General features: G+C 54.0%; 2 protein-coding genes across 4 annotated transcripts; one reads left to right on the forward strand and one right to left on the reverse strand.

The window, feature by feature from the left end:
• Window positions 1–13,756, forward strand: Pitpnm1 (phosphatidylinositol transfer protein membrane associated 1). 3 transcript variants are annotated; one of them, XM_036201020.1, is made up of 24 exons: window positions 1–217; window positions 1,129–1,247; window positions 2,695–2,909; window positions 2,998–3,119; window positions 3,299–3,523; window positions 4,884–5,210; window positions 5,302–5,397; window positions 5,489–5,596; window positions 6,511–6,572; window positions 6,663–6,913; window positions 7,727–7,916; window positions 8,020–8,127; window positions 8,357–8,514; window positions 8,597–8,799; window positions 9,564–9,734; window positions 10,282–10,446; window positions 10,629–10,777; window positions 10,866–10,976; window positions 11,358–11,474; window positions 11,625–11,773; window positions 11,855–12,004; window positions 12,083–12,266; window positions 12,496–12,624; window positions 13,252–13,756. In XM_036201020.1, exons 2-24 carry the CDS (start codon window positions 1,170–1,172, stop codon window positions 13,513–13,515), a joined length of 3,732 nt encoding a protein of 1,243 aa, XP_036056913.1. In that variant the 5' UTR covers window positions 1–217; window positions 1,129–1,169; the 3' UTR covers window positions 13,516–13,756. The 3 variants fall into 3 exon arrangements, with proteins under 3 accessions (XP_036056913.1, XP_036056921.1, XP_036056925.1); XM_036201028.1 differs by having other exon boundaries at window positions 20–217; window positions 5,492–5,596; XM_036201032.1 differs by lacking the exons at window positions 1–217; window positions 1,129–1,247; window positions 2,998–3,119 and having other exon boundaries at window positions 2,817–2,909.
• Window positions 13,757–14,228: 472 nt separating this feature from the next.
• LOC118592229 (aryl hydrocarbon receptor interacting protein) lies at window positions 14,229–21,992 on the reverse strand. The gene is made up of 6 exons (XM_036201038.1): window positions 21,748–21,992; window positions 18,935–19,114; window positions 15,749–15,937; window positions 15,079–15,255; window positions 14,853–14,994; window positions 14,229–14,562 (listed from the first exon to the last, which is right to left on the reverse strand). The coding sequence occupies exons 1-6, from the start codon at window positions 21,844–21,846 to the stop codon at window positions 14,357–14,359; spliced, it is 993 nt and encodes a 330-aa protein (XP_036056931.1). The 5' UTR covers window positions 21,847–21,992; the 3' UTR covers window positions 14,229–14,356.
• Window positions 21,993–22,466: the final 474 nt, after the last annotated feature.

Consider the following 22,466-nt stretch of genomic DNA (forward strand, 5'->3'; position numbering starts at 1 on the left):
GGGGCGGGGCGGCCGCAGTGACGCGGCGGGGAGGGACAGCAGGGGCGCCGGCGGGCAGACCGGGGAAAAAGGTCGGGACTATGGGCCCGCTCTGCGCCTCCGGAGGGTCGGGCTCCATTTGGAATCCGAGGCCGGGGCTGGGGGCGCAACGGACTCCCACCTTGGGGCCCGCCGCCCCTGCCCGGGCCGGGTGAGGGGCGCCCGCCAGAAGCTAGAGGTGAGAGGGGACATCGGTGAGCCGGCGGTCAAGAGCACGCCTGGCGCCTGGGACGCGGGGCAGAGGGAAGTGGGGACAGAGGGCCTCTCGCCCGCCCGCTGGGTGAAAGGTGGGGGTAGGAGGGGTGTCTGCAGCGGAACTGTGGCGCCGGGCCGGGGCGCAGGTGGGCAGAGCGGGCCTCCCAGGGCGGAGGCCGGAGAGACGGTTCCTGCGCCAGCCCGGGATGGGCAACCTCGTGGGAGGATGATGGGGTGGCTGCAAGGACGAGTGGAGAGTCGGCGCGAACCCAGGATACAGTTCGGGACCCGGGTACCCACTAGGGTGGTGAAGGCAGGTTTGGGGGGTGCAGAGGGGTTTATCTGGCACTGAAAGGTAAGTTAGCATTGGCAGAGTTGCAGAGGCACATGGGGCCGCCCCCCTGAGAGATACCTTAGGGGACAAGGGTTTAGGTGGACGTCTGGAAGTGGGGTATAGGGAACCCCACGGACTTCGGGGGATGAAGTGGTGGTGAAGGGGGCGGGTCCCTAAGGTTCTGGTCTTAGAAAGCGGGCGCGGCTCGGAGGGATGCTGTCTGGGGAGGGCGCTGGACGTGGCCGCGGTGAAGACGCGAGGCTGGCCTTGCGGCGAGTCGGCCCGCGTCCGCAGCTCTGGGGGGCCCGCGTCAGTGCGCGGTTGCCATGACGACAGGCGGGCGGGGGGGGGGCGGGGGCTGCGTGGAAAAGAGGTCAGCTCTGAGCCTCGTTGCTGCTCCGGGCTCCGGCGGTACGGGAGGCAACACTGGGTTCGCCTCTGCCTCCTCCGCGGTGGGCCCGGGCATGGGGTTCCACGACCCAAGCCCCTGGGCGGGCGTGCAGGGCTCGGGATCGCGCACCGCCGCCCTGCACTGACAGCCGCGCGGTACCCTGCGCTAGGAGGAGAGGAGGCCGCACGCGGTCAGCAGAGCATCTTCAGGATGCTCATCAAGGAGTACCACATCCTGCTGCCCATGAGCTTGGACGAGTACCAGGTGGCCCAGCTCTACATGATCCAGGTGAGAACGGTGGGGAGGGCGGTACTGGAGCCGTGCTTCATAGAGTGCAGCAGGAATTCACAGGCCGCGGGGGGGGGGGGGGGGGGGGGGGTTAGTCCCGCTGGATCCCCTCAACCAGTCCCGTTAGTGGGTTCTGTAGCCCAGAAGAGGAAAAGACATCCTTTGGATATTAAAGCAGAATGGAGGGACAGGGGGCAGAAGGGCAAGAAAGGCCATCGGGTGCTTCCATTCCATTAAATGCCCAGCCTGCACAGCCCACATATGGTCTCCTGTAATCCTAAGAATCTAATCCCGTGGGGGAAGGGAAAGCAGTCTATGAGGAGACTGGGGAGCCAGGGACACTAGATGGTAGGTAGCTTAAGCAGGAAGAGGTTCTGGGGGAAAGTGTAGAATCCTAGCATTTCCGGGAGATCAGAAGGGTGGCAGGTAGATCAGGCCCCAAACTGTGGCAGGGACTGGGCAGGCAGGAACTGGATGGTGAGGAAAGGCATCTGGCCTTGGGCTGTGAGAAAGATGCTGAATCAAGACAAGCTACCAGGGCTTCAGGGGTCTGGGCCAGGGCTGTCCCCCAGACCTGTCGAGTATGACTCTAGCAGTAGAGAAGGCTACCTCCCACCTCAGTGGGGCTGAGTGAACCACTTCAAGGCTTAAGAGCTATAAAAGGACAGCTGGAGGCCCTCACACTATGAAGGATGTCACAGGAGCTGGGAATAAGGTCCCAAAGGGAAGGGGCAAGTCAAGTCTGTGGAGAGATGGTCTTGCTGCTACTCCTGAACGTATTCATCATGCTCTACTACCAAGCTTGCACAAACTTTGCTGTGAGTCCCCCACCTGGCTCCAGCCCCCTGTGTACACACACACATTGCAAGCCATGGTCATGTTGTCCTCTCGGTCAGATCTTCTGTGACCATCTTACACATTCAGTTCCCAGCTCTTTACCCTTGGTCGTGCTTCTCCTCGGAGCACTCACTTAACTTCCTGTTTTCTGTTTTCCTCTGCTGCAGCCTAAGCTGTGGCAGGTAGAGGTTCTGTTTGTCAACAAATCGCAAGTCTACATCCCAAACAATGACCAGATCAAGTTCTAGGTTATAGAACCCTATGGGAACTGGGCAGAATCTATGATCCCAACCTCAGCAAGTTGCAGGGACCTGCAGAGCTGGCTCAGGAGTTAAGAGCACTTGCTGGTCTTACAAAGAAACTGAATTTTGTTCCCAGCACCCATATGGCAGCTCATAATCAACTGCAACTCCAATTTCTGGGGATCCAATGCCCTCTTTGGGCACCAGACAAGCATGTGCTGCACATACATATAGGCAGGCAAACACTCATACACTTAAAATAAACAAACCTTTTTTTTTAAAAGACTATGCAAAGAACTAGAACCAAGCTGAGAACCCCAGGGTTTAAGCTGGGGGCTGAGTTCCCTATCCTCTGTCCTGGACTGCAGAAAAAGAGCCGGGAGGAGTCTAGTGGAGAGGGGAGCGGTGTGGAGATCCTGGCCAACCGGCCCTACACAGATGGGCCTGGAGGCAGCGGACAGTACACACACAAGGTGTACCACGTGGGCTCCCACATCCCAGGCTGGTTCCGGGCACTGCTGCCCAAGGCTGCTCTGCAGGTAGAAGAGGAATCCTGGAATGCTTACCCCTACACTCGGACACGGTGAGTGAATGAGGTAGGCACAGGCTCAGGGCTGTTAAGGAACAATGCTTGTGGACACAGCAGTGATGTTCATACTGCCCTCTGCCAGGTACACCTGCCCCTTTGTGGAGAAATTCTCCATTGAGATAGAGACCTACTACCTGCCTGATGGGGGGCAGCAGCCTAACGTCTTCAACCTGAGTGGGGCTGAGAGGAGACAGAGAATCCTGGGTGAGGCCTTCTTGGGCCCCCGCTGCTGTTGCCTTAGCGGGCAGTCTCGGGACAAGCCCCATTTCTAACTCTCACCTTCCTATCTCTGAAAGGCTTTCCTCCTAACCCTTGGGGTGGGGTGGGGAGTAGAGATTAGACAAGGGGCTTGGTTTGCTCAGTGCTGGCTGAAACCTCTTCAGACACCATTGACATCGTGCGGGATGCTGTAGCCCCAGGAGAGTACAAGGCAGAAGAGGACCCCAGGCTGTACCGCTCAGTCAAGACCGGCCGAGGGCCACTGGCTGATGACTGGGCACGGACAGCGGCCCAGACAGGACCTCTCATGTGCGCCTATAAGCTGTGCAAGGTTGAGTTCCGCTACTGGGGCATGCAGGCCAAGATTGAGCAGTTCATCCATGATGTCGGTGAGCATCCAGATAGGAAATACCCAGCATGCACTAGGCCCATGTTTGGAAGCAGGAATGCTCCCATCCGTTGGGGACATGGCAACATGAAGCCGTCATTTTCATCTAGGGTAGAACACAGAGTGGGAGGGGGGATGGGAGCAATAGTATAGGAGTCCTGGCTAGGAGTCAAGGGAGCCTGCTTTGAGGTACCTGAAAGAATTAGGAGCAAGTAGTTGGCAGCATGGTCTCCGAGGCCCGTGCTGTCTCTGATCTCAAAGATGTTGTGGCCTTTGTGAAGTTTGGGAATACTGTGAGGCTCTCAGGAGGGTCACCAGCCCTCACAGGATTGGCTGAGGATTGCAGGCTAAGGAGCACTGATTCCATGACCCTTTTCCATGGGGCGTCCTCCTTTCCCCAGCACCCAGGGTCACAGCTGTGGCCCTGATGCTGAAGACCCAGTTCTGAACCGACCTCCCCACAACCCACCCCCAGAGCTGCTACCCAGCTCTGCTTACTTGTCAAGTGTTAGAGTTCCATAGTCTGGGTTGTACTTCATCCGCTACTGACCCCCTGTGGCTGTTCCAGCAAGCTGTGAGCCATCTCAGCACCTTGATGTCCCTTTCTGCCATGAGAAAGAGGCGAGGGTAGTGACAGCCAGTGCTGAGGGGTCGGCATACTGCAGGGTCTCCTTTAGCTCCCATGACATCCCTATGAGAAGGGCTCTACCATCATTCCCATTTTGCAGATAAGGACACCGAGTTTAGAGAGTAATTCAGACTCCCTGTTATGCATTTGGAAAAAGACCAAAAAGTACAAATAAGAAAATGAAAATCACCAACATAGAACCTCTATTAGGATGCTAATGCATCTCCTCCCAGAGGTTTGTAATTCAACTGTTACTACTTTACGTCTTAGGTTCTTTGGAGTCTCTTAACTTTATTTTTCTCCTTAAGATGAAAATATCCCAGAATGGGTATTGTCTTTCACTCCACCCTCTGAAGATTGCCAAAATTTCCATTAACTATTAACACCTTCATTAACCATGATGATTTCATTAACTGTTAACACCTTAATTAACTGTTAGCTCCTCAGCAGAAGTCAGCAGGAAGCCGCTGAAAGCAAGCCACAAGCCTTGATCCTGTCTGCTAGAGTGATGGGGTCAGTGCTCAGAGTCCAAAGAAACAAGAAAGAACAGGGAGACAAGTGCCCCCGTCTCCTCTGTGCCCCCTAGATAGCACAGGCCCTGCTCTACCGTGTGGTTCTTGGTGGGCTGTATGCTTAAGGGAGCCATTACCTAACCTTGTGGACTGGGCATGTGGCTGCAATGGTAGGGAAATGGTGGTGGGAGGCATGGTTCTGACGCCTGGGGCATCTGCAGGTCTGCGCAGGGTGATGCTTCGGGCCCACCGCCAGGCCTGGTGTTGGCAAGATGAGTGGATAGAATTGAGCATGGCTGACATCCGGGCTCTGGAGGAGGAAACTGCTCGCATGCTGGCTCAGCGCATGGCCAAGTGCAACACTGGCAGTGAGGGGCCTGAGGCCCAGACTCCTGGGAAACCCAGCACTGAGGCCCGGCCTGGGACCAGCAGTGCTGGCACCCCTGATGGGCCTGAGGCCCCTCCTGGTCCTGATGCCTCCCCAGATGCCAGCTTTGGGAAGCAGTGGTCCTCATCCTCACGTTCCTCCTACTCATCCCAACATGGAGGTGAGGCTGGGGTACAGGAACCGAACCGGAGATGGGAGGGAACCACTCACCCCACCTGGTCTCCCAAGTTGAAGCCTAGGTGGTCTTGCAGGTGGTGTGTCTCCACAGAGCTTGTCGGAGTGGCGCATGCAGAACATTGCCCGAGACTCGGAGAACAGCTCCGAGGAAGAATTTTTTGATGCCCACGGTCAGCATAGAAGCGATATTTATGGAGGGAGGGGGTACTGGAGAGTACCTAAGACACCCCAATCCATGACACAAACCCTTTGTCCCCTCAGAAGGCTTCTCGGACAGCGATGAGGTCTTCCCCAAGGAGATGACCAAATGGAACTCCAATGACTTTATCGATGCCTTTGCCTCCCCAACTGAGGTAGAGGGGGTACCAGGTAAAGACCTCATCTCAGGGCACTAGGCACCAGCACCTTGGGTGCAGCAGGGACTCAGAACAGCTCAGCCCTGAGGAGTGTCAGTCTGGAGAGAGTTCTCATCAACACTCAGAGGGCAAAGGGATGGATAAAGGGTAGAATGATGGGTGAGAAAAATGCAGTCGCAGGTCCAGGTGGTACCAGAGAGATTCCTGGGTACTGAGGGAGGCTTTCTGTTGGGACTGATGTCTATGCTGGGGCTTAAAGGACTGAACCAATGCTGTTCAAGAGAACTAAGACATTGGAAACGTTCTAGGTCTGAGCCACCTCATGTGGTGACCACTAGCACCATGTGACTTAAAATGTGTTTGTTTTGTTGATTTGGGGGTTTTGTTGTTGTTGTTGATTGATTGATTGAGGCAGCGTTTCTCTGTGTAGTCTGGGCTGTCCTGGAACTCGCTCTTCAAACCAGGCTGGCCTTAAACTCAGAGATTCGCCTGCCTCTGTGCACCACCACTGCCCCACTCTTATATTGCATTTTAATTCATTTCAATATAAATAGCCCTGTGTGGCTCGTGGCTGCTCTGTTGTTCCCTTGAGGTGGTTGCTGATACTGTTTTGTTGGTCTTTTGTGATTTTATTTGGAGGTAGGATACTAAGCCCTTATGCTTGCTAGGCAAATGCTCTACCACTGAACTAAATCCCAGTCCTGTGATTTACTATGTCAGATGGGTCAGGATGAGAAATTTGCCAGACACCTTGTGACAACATCCCAGGGCCAGCATGAAGAAAAGCCTAGAATATAAAATGGCCTGGAGGTTTGGATAAGAGTAAATAGGGAGCATCAGGCAGTCTTCATGACTAGGGTACCTGGAGTGCCAATGAGCGGATCCCAGTGGCCTCTGGTCCCCCTCATTGGCTCTCCCTTGCCTTAGATCCTGCAATCATGGCTACCAAAGGCATTGACGATGGGGCCCGAGCTCCCAGGGACTCAGAGGCAAGTATGTTCAACTACTCTATGTCCATGTTCTGCTCACTTGCTGACTGGCCCCTGATCTGACACCTCCTACTTCATTGTGTTCCTCAGGGCCTGGATGGAGCAGAGGACCTAGGGGTTGAGGCATGCTCTGTGCACGCCCTCTTCCTCATCCTACACAGCGGCAGCATCCTGGACTCTGGCCCTGGAGACGCCAGCTCCAAGCAGGCCGATGTGCAGACACTGAGCACAGCCTTCGAGGCCGTCACCCGAGTCCATTTCCCCGAGGCCCTGGGCCACGTGGCGCTCCGGCTGGTGCCCTGCCCACCCATCTGTGCAGCTGCCTATGCCCTTGTCTCCAAGTACTGGCCAGGAGTGGAAGGGTGGAGCACACACAGGGTCCCTAAGGGGCAGGCATCTATTGGGGACTCTAAGATTGGGAAGGTCCTGTGGGTGGGAGAGGAATCACATACCTGAATCAGTCCTGGTCATGTATTGGCCAGTTCTGTATCGGTTTGTTTGATTTTGCTTTTATTGTCATTTTATGTGTGTGAGTGTTTTGCCTACATGTATATCTGTGCCCCACATGAGTGCTTGGTGCCCAGAGGCCAGAAGAGGATGTCTGATACCCTGGGCTGGAGTTACAGACAGGTGTGAGCTGCCATGTGGGTGCTGGGAGTAGAACCCTGCTTTTAACCGCTGAGCCATCGTCCCAACCCCCGACTTTGCTTTTTTGAGACATGGTTTCACTCCAGCCCGGACTGGCTTGGGATTCATTATAGCTCAAGTAGGTCAACTTGTGAGAATCCTCTTAGCCCAGCAGCCGTTCTCAACCTATGGGTTGCGACCCCCAAAGACCATCAGAAAACACTGATATTTATATTACGATTCATAGTGGTAACAAAATTATTATGAGTTATTATGAATTGGCGATAAAATAAATTTTATGGTTGGGGGTCACCACAACATGAGCTTTGTTAAAGGGTCTCAGCATTAGGAAGGTTGAGAATCACTGCTCCAGAGTGCTGGGGGTCACAGGGTGCACCATCATGCCTGGATATGCCTCCCAGGTCTGACACCCCACAACAGGATGCTTGCTAGCAGGCCCAGGGGACTTGGTGGCAGTGGTTACACTGAAGGCCTTTATCCACCCACCGCACCTTCTCCTCCTGCAGCCTGAGCCCCTACAGCCATGATGGGGATAGCCTGTCCCGCTCCCAGGACCACATTCCGTTGGCTGCCCTGCCACTGCTGGCCACCTCATCCTCCCGCTACCAGGGTGCTGTGGCCACTGTCATCGCTCGCACCAACCAGGCCTATGCAGCCTTCCTGCGCTCATCGGAGGGCACGGGTTTCTGCGGGCAGGTCAGGGGTTAGACATGCTCCCAGGAAGCGTCCAGTACCCGTGCAGCTGTGGCCCCACCTGGGTGGTGGCAAAGCCTCTCAGTTGTACCACCTTCTCACCCAGGTGGTGCTGATCGGAGATGGTGTTGGTGGCATCCTGGGCTTTGATGCGCTCTGCCACAGTGCCAGTGCAGGCACAGGGAGTCGGGGCAGCAGCCGCCGTGGGAGCATGGTCAGTGTGGCCAAACCCAGCCTCCTCAGGAGGGGGGTTTTCTCCATCTCTAGGTCTCTGCCCCAGTGGAATATGGCCTCTTTGCATGTGGGCAGGGGCCCAGCTACAAAGTTGAGTCTCCTCTAGGACTCTGCCCGACCCGACCCCAAGCCTGTCTCTTCACTTCCAAATTAAGTAGGAATCATATAGTCTCAAGCCTAAGGATGCTTCTGTCCTTTGTTCTTTCTAGAACAATGAGATGCTCTCCCCAGAGGCTGGCCCAGTACGAGACCCACTGGCGGATGGGGTAGAGGTACTGGGTCGTGCTAGCCCAGAACCCTCAGCCCTACCTACTCAGCGTACCTCCGGTGACATGGCCAGTCCTGAGCCTGATGGCTCTCAGAACAGGTGACATCCCTGCCCAATAAGCCCTGCCCTGCGCATAGGCTGGACTTCAGAAGCAATACACTGAGTTTCTCTTCCTCCACAGCCTACAGGTAGCCTCCACAGCTACCTCCACCGGGGATCCCCGTCGGGCAAGCACAGCCTCCTGTCCTCCTGCTGGTTCCGAGGCTCCTGATGGTGCCACTAACGCTGCTCGCCTGGACTTCAAGGTCTCAGGCTTCTTCCTCTTTGGCTCCCCATTGGGCCTGGTGCTGGCTCTACGCAAAACTGTGATGCCCGCCTTGGAAGGTGAGCCCTGGGTTAGAGGGGTTGCCCTTCATCTGCTTCTGTTTGCTTCTTCCCATCTCTGCTAGCCCTGCTTGCTCACCTGAGACAGGGGGATTCTTACTGTTCTTCCTCACTGCAGTCAGTCATAGCCTGGCTAGAAACTGGGAGGTGAAAGGCCCGGGAAGGATATGCCAAGGCTGTGTCCCAGAGTGGATCAGGAGGAACTTCCAGGGGGAAGGTATTCTATATAAGAAAGGGCTCCCAAGGCTGGAAAGTTGGCTCAGTGGTTAAGAGTACTTGTTGCTCTTGCAGAGGACCTGGGTCCAATTCCCAACAACCACATGGTAGCTCAACACCATCTGTAACTCAGTCACAGAGCTCACCTTCCTGAGTATCAGGCACGTGCATGGTACATATATATACATACAAGACAAACACTCATACAGTAAATAAATCTAAAAGAAACTTTAAGAAATTCTTAAAAAATAATGGGCCCACATGCAGGAAGTGCTCCATCCTGAAACATAGTCACTGAAGGCTCCACTGCTGCTTGGCCAGGAGACCCGTGCATGCAATACCTGGCTTAAACCTCCTGCTTCTCAGGCCAGGTGGAGTGGCGCACACCTTTAATCTCCACACTCAGGAGGCGGAGGCAGGCAGATCTCTGAGTTGGAGGTCAGTCTGATCTACATAGTGAGCTCCAGGACAGCCAAGGCTCTGTAGGGACCCTGTCTCAAAACAGAACAAACGAAACCCCTCCCTTTCTCTATCTTCTGGGTACACAGTGGCTCAGATGCGTCCAGCCTGCGAACAGATCTACAACCTCTTCCATGCCGCTGACCCCTGTGCCTCCCGCCTGGAGCCCCTGCTGGCCACCAGGTTCCAGGCCATCGCCCCCCTGGCTGTACCACGTTACCAGAAGTTCCCCCTAGGAGATGGCTCATCCCTGCTGCTGGGTACAACTCCTCCTCCCCTATCCAAAATTAAGGGGAGACAGGAACAGTAAGAGATAGGAGGTAGCCCCCGAATCATAGGTAACTTATCATGTCACCTCTCCCAAGTACAAGGACCCCTCCCTTTGTCCCATAGGCAGTCAGGATTCCTAGGACCTTTGGATGTGGGGTCAAGTAGGAGCCAGTGGTGACTAATCTAGAGAGCTGACTGAGGGACACTGGCATGCCAGTGTGCATATGGCTGCTGTGCCTGTGTGTAAGGTTGCACCATGGCCTCCATGTGTACTTGGTGCCATGTACTAGAGGGGAACATGTAGTATGTGTTTGCATGTTTTGGGGGTAGCAGGCATTCTGATAGGGAGGTAGGTGACTACTGGGTATAACCAGAGACAACACTGTCCCTCCCCTGAAAATCTTCAGCCTCAGCCAAGCAGAGGCTAGAAGGGAAGAGAGTAGAGGCCCAGGAGCTGAGTTATTCTGGGGCCTCTAGAAGAAGAGACCTGGGGGCAACTTGGCCTAGCCTGGTGCTCAGGGTGCTCCTCTTCCCCAGCTGACACTTTACAGACCCACTCGGGCCTCTTCCTGGAAGAGCTGGAGATGATGGTGCCCTCCACGCCCACCTCGGCCAGTGGTGCCTTCTGGAAGGGCAATGAATTAGGCAATGAGCCAACAGCCCAGCCAGCAGCCCCCAGCACCACCAGTGAGGTGGTTAAGAGTAAGTCAGCCAGCTACTGGCCTGCACTTTCAGCCTGTCTGGATGACTGACAGTATCATTTCATAAAGTACACACCTTCTCCTAGGTAGATGGAAAGGAGGGAGGGAAGAGTCCCCATAGGCCAGGTAGATGGGCAGTGGGCAGCAGGCCACCCTGACTCGCTGCCCACCATGGCTGTGTAGTCCTGGAACGCTGGTGGGGAACCAAGCGGATCGACTATTCACTGTACTGCCCCGAGGCACTCACCGCCTTTCCCACGGTCACGCTGCCCCACCTCTTCCACGCCAGCTACTGGGAGTCAGCCGACGTGGTAGCCTTCATTCTGCGCCAGGTGAGTGAAGCCAGGGATGTGGGCCAGAAGCCAGGAAGCCTAGGACTATGGAAGAGGGCTAGTGTTTCCTACTGGGTGTCCTGAGCAGGTCATTGAGAAGGAGCAGCCACAGTTGACAGAGTGTGAGGAACCGTCCATCTACAGCCCTGCCTTCCCCAGAGAGAAGTGGCAGCGGAAACGCACGCAGGTCAAGATCCGGGTATGTGCCCTGATGCCAGGAGCCAACCTGAGCATCTCCCCGGCATCCTCTTTAAGTCCCACCCTCAGGGTCCCCCCTCATACCCTCTTTGCCTCCGCTCTGCCCCTGGAAACCTCAGGTTCCTCTGCCTGCCTCTCCTGAGCCCAGGCTGTCCGTCTGGATCCTCGCTCACCCTCCCCTAGCTCTGACTGTTGGAACACTCCCCCACACATACACCAGGCTTCATGTGGGTCTATGGATGTCCGCATGCTCCTCCCCTGTCTCCCACAGCAGTCCTACCTCCTTCATGCCCCACCCTGAGAGTGCTCCCACATCCACCCCTACCCCACCCCTACATCTGCATCCTTATCCAGTCCCAGCTTACCTTCTCTTTCACACCAGAACGTCACTTCCAACCATCGGGCAAGTGACACAGTGGTATGTGAGGGCCGTCCCCAGGTGCTGAATGGACGCTTCATGTATGGACCACTGGATGTGGTCACACTCACTGGAGAGAAGGTCAGGATCAGATGCCCATGCTCCTGGTGTTTCCTACCTTTCCCAAACAGATGATCTGTGGGGCCCTCTCTGCCCAGCCAGCCTGTTCTCACCTGCCTGTAAAATGGTGCACAAGAGCCCTGCCCCCATAGCCCTTTGCCATCCTTTCAGGTGGATGTCTATGTCATGACACAGCCACTGTCAGGCAAGTGGATCCACTTTGGCACTGAGGTCACCAACAGCTCAGGCCGTCTGACCTTCCCAGTGCCCTCAGAACGTGCGCTGGGCATCGGCGTCTACCCCGTGCGCATGGTAGTCAGGTAAGCAGCAGGTCTTGGGCTCCTGTGGGGCTGGGCTCTGCCAGCCTTGCCCCACCTCACTCACGCCTCCCTGGACCATAGGGGCGACCACACCTATGCCGAGTGCTGTCTGACTGTGGTTGCCCGAGGCACTGAGGCCGTAGTCTTCAGCATCGATGGCTCTTTCACAGCCAGTGTCTCTATCATGGGCAGTGACCCCAAGGTGCGCGCTGGAGCTGTGGATGTGGTCAGGTAGGAACTGCAGCCCTGCTGGCCACCGTGACTGGTCATCACTCTGGACTGTGGAGCTGACTGGCTTCCATCTCACAGGCACTGGCAGGACTCAGGCTACCTGATCGTGTACGTAACTGGCCGGCCTGACATGCAAAAGCACCGAGTGGTGGCCTGGCTGTCACAGCACAATTTCCCTCATGGTGTTGTCTCCTTCTGCGATGGCCTCACCCATGACCCGCTGCGGCAGAAAGCTATGTTTCTGCAGAGCCTGGTGCAAGAGGTACTGTGACTGAGAATGGGCCCACCCTGCCCTCACCCCATTGCACATGACAGGGGTCCCACTCCCATCAACTTGAACCTAAAGAGGTCTTTGTGGTCCTTAGGGCAAACAGGGGAGATTGAGCTGTGTTGACTAGGACCTTGCCCCATCTCCTCACAAATAGTGCTGCCCCTGAAATAGCAATTGGGGGATGCATGCCATGCCCCCAGCCCTATGGCTCCGCCCACAGGTAGAACTGAACATCGTGGCTGGATATGGGTCTCCAAAAGACGTTGCAGTGTACGCAGCACTGGGACTGTCTCCGAGCCAGACCTACATTGTGGGCCGTGCTGTGCGGAAGCTTCAGGCACAGTGCCAGGTGAGACCCAAGGGAAGGCTGCGAACAGAATCCTGGGGCCAAGGCTAAGGGCTACCCATTGTGCTGAGTCCTACAAGAGAAGGGCAGATGTAAGGCCTTAGGGGTCCCCAGAACTGTTCTTCCTGAGATGACCACAGGCTAGACTTGCTGTAGACAGACTAGAAGTGGTCAGAGAGTCTATGACTGCTCAAGGCCTCAGATATGATCCTTTTACCATGGCCTTGGCAGGTGCTCTGACCTTGCTTAGCCTCTGCTGTGGGTTGCGGATGGGCACTGTCTGTACTCATTAGCTTATAGCAAAGGTCTCATCATTTACTGCAGGTCAAAGGCTCAGGGCAAAGCCCGAGTGCTCACTAAATGCTAACTGATGTTATTTCCCCAAGATGCCAGCTTAAGGATGAGTCAGGTCTAGAGAGAAGCAGATTTGGGAGTCGAGCCAAGGTGCCTGGCTCATGGTCCGGGGATATTGCCTACTGGGAGGAAGCTTCCTGGCCAGGCTGAGCCATGCTGCCACTTGCCAGTATCACTCATTCTGCCTGTCCTGCGTAGGAGCCCAGCAAGGGCAGGGAAGGTGGACTATGGGCTTGAGGTTGGCAGAACCCTCATCCCTGTTCCTTCTGCCCACAGTTCCTGTCAGATGGCTATGTGGCCCACTTAGGCCAGCTGGAGGCAGGCTCCCACTCCCACACCCCCTCAGGACCTCCAAGAGCTGCCCTGGCCAAGAGCAGCTATGCTGTGGCTGCCCCTGTGGACTTCCTCCGTAAGCAGAGCCAGCTGCTTCGCTCCAGAGGCCCCAGCCAGGTGGACCGTGAGGGCCCAGGAACACCTCCCACCACCCTGGCCAGGGGCAAGACCCGAAGCATCAGCCTCAAGCTGGACAGTGAAGAGTGAGTGGACTGTGGCTGGACCTGGGTTATTGATTGATACTCATGGGGCCTCAGTGACTGTGTGGAGACTGGGGCCTAGACTTGCGGCCCCAGTCCTGGCCTCACGCCCTGTATGGCTACTCCTCAGTATTATTTCCATTTGTTGGGGGAACCTAGCCCCCAGGGCAGGAAGGAGGGAGTGGGCTAGGGCCCATCAGCTTTTCCAGTGTGTGAACCCACAAAAATAAACAACTGCACCCTCCCAAGTGCCCACTTGTCTGGGACACTGAAGCGCTGCAAGGGGCCAGGACCCCTCAGGGCCATGAAGTAGGGCCAGGCTGGAGCCCCCCCACTTTCCCTGAGGGTCCTGAGTGTTTTTCCCAAGGTCACTTCCTTCCCCTGCCCCCAGCCTCAGACAACAGTGTTGGAGTTTATGAGTCGGATGCCTTCCTATTCTGAAGCCTTTCTCACCCCTGCCCCCCAAGGAAATCTCTCTCTCCAAAAGCTAAAGCTAGGGGACCACGGGACCTGAGGCTGGAATACAGTGGCCTGTATGGGTCATGCCTGCTTTATCTACTACTTAATACTAGAGGCTCCAGACGCTGCCCAGTACTGGCCAGAAAGAAATACTCCTAGAGACCTTAGAACAGACCAGTAGGAACTAGGATGAGAACCTGATCTCTTGCCTCCCACTAAGCCAGTGATGACCAGCCTTTGGGATGGATTAGCTCTGCAGACCAAGGAGATAAATAAGGCCTTTATATACACAGAAGCGCAAAGTGGCAGTGGGGGTGGACAGGTGGACAGGTGGACAGGTGGTGGCAGCAGTGGGCTGGGCAGGGCGGGCAGGAAAGAATGAGGCCCTGTCAGTGGGAGAAGATGCCTCGGAAACGGGCCTTGTCCTCCTCATCCTTCTGCCGGATCCGTGTCTCTAGGGCCCGCAGTTCTCGGCTTACCACAGGCGCCAGGGCAGGATCTAGCTCCAACACCTTGGCAAAGTCAGCCTGGGCTTCCTGGGCATTCCACACAGCAGCATGGGCCTTACCCCGCTTGAAGTAAGCCTTGACATTGTCTGCAGGACACCAGAAAGGAGAAGGCAGGCAAAGGGCATGAGAGGAGACTAGCCAGCCTGTCTTCTGGCACTTGGGTCCTCCATGGGGAGATTTGCTCTGCTCTGAACAGCACCCAAACGCCGCCACACCCCACTGTAACACTCATACTTCCTGAACACAGCCCTTACCCTCTGGGATGGAGGCTCTGGTCAGGCTCTTGGAAGGAACTCAGAATGGGGAGATCTCAAAGCTAAGAGCTGGACCCGAGCGCCCATAGCGCTGGGTGGGAACCACGGGGCCTGGAGCTCACCGTCGTATTTGTTGAGGATGGTGGAGCAGTGATCCAGCACTTCGTAATACTCCTGAGCCACCAGCTTGCACTGGCAGTAATTGAGTAGCAGCGGTGTGATCTGCAGGTCCAGCTGGATCCAGTCAGGTGACCCCGGCTGCTCCTGGGGTGTGGGGGACAAGGAAAGTGGAGACACTGAGACCTGGCCCTGGCTCTCCCATACCCCCCTGCGGCCTCTGGGATCTACCTTCATCTGCAGGTTCTTGAGGCAGGCGATGGCATCATAGTACTTGGCGGCGGCCTCCTTCACCTGCCCCTCACGGTATAAACGGTTACCCTCTTGGTGGATGAGTGGTACGGCTTTAGCCTTCTCTTCATCTGTCATTGCCCATGGGTCCTGCTGGTATGTGCCTGGGCTCTCCACCTGCCAGGGCAGGGAACACTTCAGGGCAGAGCCCAGGGGGCACCTCAGAGTCCTCTGCAGCAAACCTGACTGGCCAGCAAACCCTAGGCTGGCCCAGCCATACGGAGCACCAAGACCATAGCAATGAAGACGATGGCAAACACCCATGCCCTGGCAGAGCCTATGTCCCATGGCAAATAGCCTAGGTGGACAAAAGGAACCATCTAAACCCCTAGTGCTTTCCAAGTATGGACCGCTGTGGAGGAAAAGATGGGCTGGCGGACAAAGGATGAAGGAGTCAAGGGACGGTCAGTCCTCCTCAAAGAGGTGATCACTGAGGCCTAGGGAGAAGTATGGGGCCCTAGGAGCTTCCACGAAATTTTCCTGTTCTTGACCCTTTCCACAGCAGACCAACCCTGGACAGCAGGGTGTGGCGGGGAGGTAGGACCAGTGCTCACTTTGAGCCAAAGCAGAAGTCCTCACACCTCACCTTCAGCATCAGCAGGGGCCTTACCTTTAGCATCTCAATGTGGAAGATGAGGGGCTGAGGGTTCCGCTGCAGGGCGTCCAGGTCCGCATGACCCAGGGAATTATGCTCATGCATCTGCGCAATTCCACAGCAATGCCGCTGGCCCTCCAGGGGGTCCTTGCCCTCTGCGATGTTGCGGAGGCTCTTGGCCACCAGGGGATACAGGACTACATGCTGAGGAAGACAGCAGAGCTCTGTCAATGTGTGCACATGCTCACTGGGCACAAGAGAAGCCTCGCCATCACCATCCATACAAGGAAAACCCCTGCTCAGAGGGTTTTCCCTCTGGTGCCTCTGTTTGTTCTTCAAGACAGGGTGTCTCTGTGTACTCCCGCTATCCTGAACTCACTCTGGAGACCAGGCTGCTCTCGAACTCAGAGACCCGCCTGCCTCTGCCTCCCGAGTGCTGGGATTAAAGGCGTGCGCCACCACCGCCCAGCTTCCTCTGGTGCCTTTCTACCCTCTCAGCCTACTCTCTCAGTAAATTCTTCAGCTTTGCCATGATCTCTGGCCACCAAATCCAGCACCTGCCCAACCCACAAACAGACAGACCCACAGTTCACTGCTGTCCCCTGTCATAGATCCAGTATTGGTGGCTCCTCTCCGTCCCTCCCCCTTCTTCACTAGGGATGCACCCCACAAGCCAAGCTCATTACCACGTCCTGTTCCCAGCGCCACCTCCCACTGTACTCCTCTTCATGCCAAGGCTCATCTCAGAGCTGGGCTCAGGGCAGCAACTTCAAATACCCAGAGAACTGGGAGAGGCGACACACACCTTGGCAGCCAGATCCCTGAGCCCTGAGTTCGAGGCCTTCCTGGTCTACAGAGCGAGCTCTAGGACAGCCAGGACTACAGAGAGACCCTGTCTCCAAAAATAAAAACAAATCCCCACGGGGAGCTACCTTGTTATGAAATATTAGTTGAAGATGTGTTACATTTGTTTATGCTGAGGAACATTTGTTTAATGATGCAAAGATGTATTGCACTTTTTTTTTTCTAGTTTTTCGAGACAAGGTTTCCCTGTGTAGCTTTGCACCTTTCCTGGAACTCGCTTTGTAGCCCAGGCTGGCCTCCAACTCACAGAGATCCACCTGGCTCTGCCTCCCGAGTGCTGGGATTAAAGGTGTGCGCCACCACTGCCCGGCTTTGTGTTGCATTCTTTTATGTTGCATTTGTTTGACTCTGTGAAGCTGTGTTGCTTTGCCTGCCTAAAACACCTGATTGGTCTAATAAAGAGCTGAACAGCCAATAGCTGGTCAGGAGAGAGAAATAGGTGGGGCTGCCAGGCAGAGAGAATAAATAGGAAGAGAAATTTAGACTCAGGAAAAAAATAAGAGGGAGGAGCGAGAAAAGGAGAGAGGAGGGCGCAGAGGCCAGTCACCCAGCCACAGGGTGAGAAGGGAAGAAAGATACACAGAATAAAGAAAGGTAAAAACCCAGAGGCAAAACATAGTTAAAGAGAACCAGGATAATTTAAGTTAGAAAAGCTGGCTAGAAACAAGCGAAGCTAAGGCCGAGTATTCATAAGTAAGAATACATCTCTATGTGTTTATTTGGGAGCTGGGTGGTAAGCCCCCAAAAAGTAAAAAAAAAAAAACAAACAAAAAACCAACAACACTACCTGGTACTTTGATTCACCTATTATCACCTACTCAGGAAGCTGAGGCTAGAGGACCATTTGAGTCCAGGAGTTCAGCAGCATCTTGGGTAGTACAGAGTTCCAAAACAACAAAACAAAACAAAAATCAGGGGCTTGGGGAGATGGCTTACAAGGTAAAGTGTAAGCACGTGCATTTAGATCCCCAGAACCCATGTAAAAGCTGAGTGTGAGTCCTAGTGTGCCCAAAACACTGGGAAATAGAGACAGGTGTATCCCTGGAGTTCCCAAGCCAATCTAGAGCACCCATACAAAACACACACACACACACACACACACACACACACACACACACACACACACACACACGGAAGATAGGAACAGAAAGACTTAACCTAGAACTCTTCCCTTAGAAAGGATGCAGGGGTGTTGGAATTCACATAATGGACTCCCCCCACTACCCTCTGCTCTCTGCATATGGTGGGCTGCTGGGCAGATAGATATTCACATGCAGATGTTTCTGGACATAGAGCTCTGAGTTGGCTCCATTTGGAAACAAGAGATAAGAAAAAAGCCAATTCCCATAGTGTTAGGTGCAACCAAACAGAAGACCAGACCTTGACCATACAGGGTATAAGGGTAGGAGGACCCAAAGGAGCAGTTCAAGAAAACCCCTAGCAGTCAGGGGGACTTTCCCAGGGATGATTACAGGAACTGGTTTTGAAGTGGGAGGGAGGGTCCTGGCTACAGGAAATGAATGAAAAGTAAGGGCAAGGGGTTGTATATGAGGAGACATTAGCAAGGACCAGGCTCCAAAGGGACATGTAAACAGCCACATTATGCTCCATCCTAATAGTGACCAAGAGCCACAGAAGCGTCAAGTAATGGGTCCTATGGGCCATTAGTACTTAAGAATGAGTTCTCTGGGGCTAGAGGGATGGCTCAGCAGTTAAGAGCACTGATTGCTCTTCTAGAGGACCCAGGTCCCATTCCCAGCACCCATATGGCATCACACAACTGTCTGTAACTTCATTCAGTTCCAGGGGACCTGACACACTCACACACACATATGTGCAGGCAAAACACCAATGCACATAAAATAAAAATAAATAACTTATTCTTTTTTAAAAAAAAAAAAAAAAAAGGAGAAGTGTGAAGTAATGGGTCCTATGGGCCATTTGCACTTAAGAATGAGTTCCCTAAGACTGGAGAGATGGCTGGCTACCATCTTCCAAAGATCCTTTGCTCAATTCTCAGCAACCACATGGTAGCTCACAACCATCTGTAATGAGATCTGGTGCCCTCTTCTGGCCTGCAGGCATACATCATAGTAAATAAATGAATCTTACAAAAAAAAAAAAAAAAAAAAGAGTTCCCTGGCTGGAGTCTAGTTCATGGACAGGAAAAGACAGAGCAGTGGCCAGGATGCAAGTCAGGAGACTGGTAGCAGTTTGGAGAGAGTGCTGTGATTAAAGGTGTGTGCCACTACCTCCCAGCTTAGTCTGGAGCGGCTAAGCCAGGGCAGGGGCCATAGGGCATGGCCAGACAAATGCCACAGACCCCAGGACTGATACCTTGACATCACAGAGGAACTGGGCGATCTCCCCTTCACGCATGGTGCACACGATGGTCTCCCACACAGGCAACTTGAACTTCTTGCCAATGATGAGCTCCATGGGCTTGCCACGTGTTCGGCTGTCGTCTAGAATGGAGCCTTCATCGTCGCTGTGCAGCGTCCGAAAGTGGAATGTGGCCTGTGGGGCCACATGGGATATAAAGCTCAGCAAGGTCAAATCTAGCTTCTAAAGATGTGGCAAGGGACAAAGCAGCTCTTGGGCCACCAGCTGGCTTTACCCCATCTCAGTGAGAGCTGGGCCACAGGCAGAGAAGTGGCCCAGGGCACATGGCTGCTGGGTGACAGGGCTGAGACAAGAGCCTGTTTCCAATCATGCTTTCAACAAGGATTTACTGAGCTCCTACTATATGCCGACACTCTGTGCAGGGCACAAAAACCCAGCAGCCAACCACACGGAAGCCCCAGACCCATCGAGCTCTTGCTGTCTTTCTGGAACACAGGAAGGAAAGTCAGACAAAACCTTATGCTATGATGGACGAAGGTGATTTCCTTCTTTCCTTTTTCTTCTTTTCTTTTTTCTTTTTCTTTTTCTTTCTTTTTTAGCATTTTTAGCAAATTAAATATTAAACAGAACTGGGGGTTTGGTGGGGATGGGGCTCTCCAAGGAAGCAAACTTTAAGCAGAGATCTGAGAGGAATTGAAAGGAATAAAGAAAAGAGTGAACTAGGCAAGGAACTAAGTAGGGACGTTCTAGACCAAAGGAATGACAGGTACAAAAGCCACCCCGTGGGGCAACACGCAGGGTGCCCAAATGCAGCAAGGCCAGTACCACAGGGCGGAGTGAACACTGAGTGCAGACTCCATGGAGTCCCAGGGATGACAGAGATGAACTCCACGGGGCACATAGGCTTTGGTAAGGACCTGAGTTTTTACTCTGAGATGAGAGCCACTGGGCTTCTTCACCTAGCAGAAGTGGAACATGATCCAACTGAGGTTCTGTGGCTGTGATGTGGTCACTTTCAAGAGGGACAAGGCTAGGAGGAGGGGCAAGATGGACGGTTTCTGTAAGTAGTGCTACAGCTGGGCATGGAGGTAAACACCTTTAATCCCAGCACTTGAGAGACAGAGGCAGGGGGATCTCTGTGAGTTCGAGGCCAACCTGGACTACAGAGAGAGTCCCAGGACAGCCAGAGCTACACAGAGAAATCCTGTCTCGAAAAACCAAACCAAACCAACAAACAAAAAGACTGCAACGCCATTCCAACACCACGGTCAGTGGGGCAATGAGATGTGAGCGTAATCTGAGCAAGAGGCCCTTTCAAAAAGCTGACTCTAGATAAGATCATGTCAGAGTGAGGCAGACAGAAAAGGGCTTGACGCTGACATCTCAACAGGATATGGTTCGCTGAGCCCACGCTACAAGGCTGTGCTGCCTCTCTGAAGTCAGTTTCCACATCAGTAAAACTGAATCAACAGTATCTGTCTAACATCGTGGGAGATAAACCTATGAACATGTACCATGCTCACTGCTAGCTGGGCTTTCCCCCCTTTCCTTCTGCTGGGGATGAAATACAAGGCCTCTATGTCTTGGATAAGTACCACTAAGTCACATCCCTAATGTTTCAATTACATTTATTTATTCGTTTGGGGGCACATATGTGCCACAGTGCCCGTATGAGGTCAAGGGACAGCATGCAGAAGTCACTTCTCTCCTTCTACCATCGGGTCCTAGGGACCCAACTCAGGTCATTGCCAGTCTTGGCAGCAAGTGCCTTTACCCGCTGAGCTAACTCACCAGCAGGAGATTGCCCCCACTTCCGAACCCCTCATGACTGTTTAATCCTGCCTGTTCCTGTACTGGGTGCCCCTGCTCACAGATTTCTCCGCCCTTACATTACTTTATCCTAGTCTGTTCCCCTTGTCAGGCTTCTTCCAAAGCCTGCTTTCTACCTCTACCTACTTTTTAAGACAGGTTGCATTGCCCAGGCTGGCCTGGACCTCATGCTGTAGCCCAGGTTGGTCTTCAACTTTCAATCCAGCTACCTGAGCTTCTCAAGTAGCTGAGAGTCTGAGCCTGTGTCACCAGGCCCAGAATAAAGGCCCCTTTTTTATGACCAGCTGATCACTACCACCAAATGCCTGCTAGCATTTATCCCTCACCACACCAGGCTTAACACTACTGGTCAGGGGGCACACATTCATTCACGTAATTCTTGCTTTTGGCTTCACTGCTCTCAACTCACAACAGTGATTAGAGATCTATAGCAACCGAGCAGGGAAGCCTCGGGATATGGAGTGTTTCGTAGAGGGGGGACCTGAATTTGGTGCCTGGATATCAAAGCAATGCGACTACCAGAAAGTCGACAAAGAGGTTTGGTCTGGAAAACTAAATCTCCGGGACCCTTCTCTGGGTTTTCAAGTTCCAGGGCCTGTTTTCTCATCCAAACTACAAGAGTTGCTCTGGATGGTTTCAAAAGGGCCTTCACTCATAAACTGCCTGAACTTTGAACCTCCTGGTCCCAGTAACAGCACTGAGGTCACACCCACCCCCAAACCAGTTTGAGATGACTGACACCCACCCCTGTCCAATGCAGTACTAAAACAAAGCCAAGGGGCGGGGTGGACATATCTGAATTTACTCCCACTTAAATCCAAACCAATCAGCGTCGAGCTCGGCATGCGGGAGGTAGGGTGACTGGCGGCTGCTCTCTGGGCATGCGCAACCTCTCACCTACGGCCTCCTCCCGCCTCGCATGCGCACCGCGCCTCAGAAGAGAGACGGGGGGAAGGGAGGAGAGGATCGACACAAACCTTTGTGCCATCCTGAAAGTCAGGCAACTCTCCTTGGCCCTCCTGTATCACACGCTTTTGGATCCCGTCCTCCCGAAGTCTTGCGATGAGATCCGCCATCCTCCTTCCCCGCTGCTCTCTTTCGGCAACTTCCGGACTCGCTCGGTAGCTTCCGGACCTGCTTCGGCAACTCCTATAACCTCGGCAGCTTCTGAGCAAGCGCCATTTTGGCTGAGGGCAGAAGCCGAAAAGGGAGGAAATGAAGGAAAGAGCCGTGATTGGCTCTCTGTGCAGCGGCTGTAACGCGGCGCCGGGGGCGGGGCCTGAATCTGCCTAGGGGCGGGGCTTGGTTGGCCAGTGGGGCGCGGCCGGGACCTCCCCCAGCAATTGTGCTGTTGCCTTTATTGGCACTGGAACTCCCATGGCTGTGTGCCACTCCATTTAAGTTACATATGCCCTATTAATAGCATTCCAGTTAGGAAAATTAAAATCGAAAAAAGTCATTCACCCGTGTATTCCCTTTTGGCCCTTTTATTTTGCGTACTTAGCATAAATTATGATTTATATAGATTCTGGCCTTTTGTCTTCAGAAAAAGGGCAGGAAGCCTGGTGTGGTGACACACACACTTAAAATCCCAGCGCTCCGAGGATGGCAAGCAGAAGAATCAGGAGTTCAGGGTCATCCTTGGTTATAGGTAGGGGAACATGGGGTATATAAAACCCTGTCTTTAAAAAAAAAA

The sequence above is a fragment of the Onychomys torridus genome, chromosome 1 (genome assembly GCF_903995425.1).
Source record: "Onychomys torridus chromosome 1, mOncTor1.1, whole genome shotgun sequence".
Classification (NCBI taxonomy): Eukaryota; Metazoa; Chordata; class Mammalia; order Rodentia; family Cricetidae; genus Onychomys; species Onychomys torridus.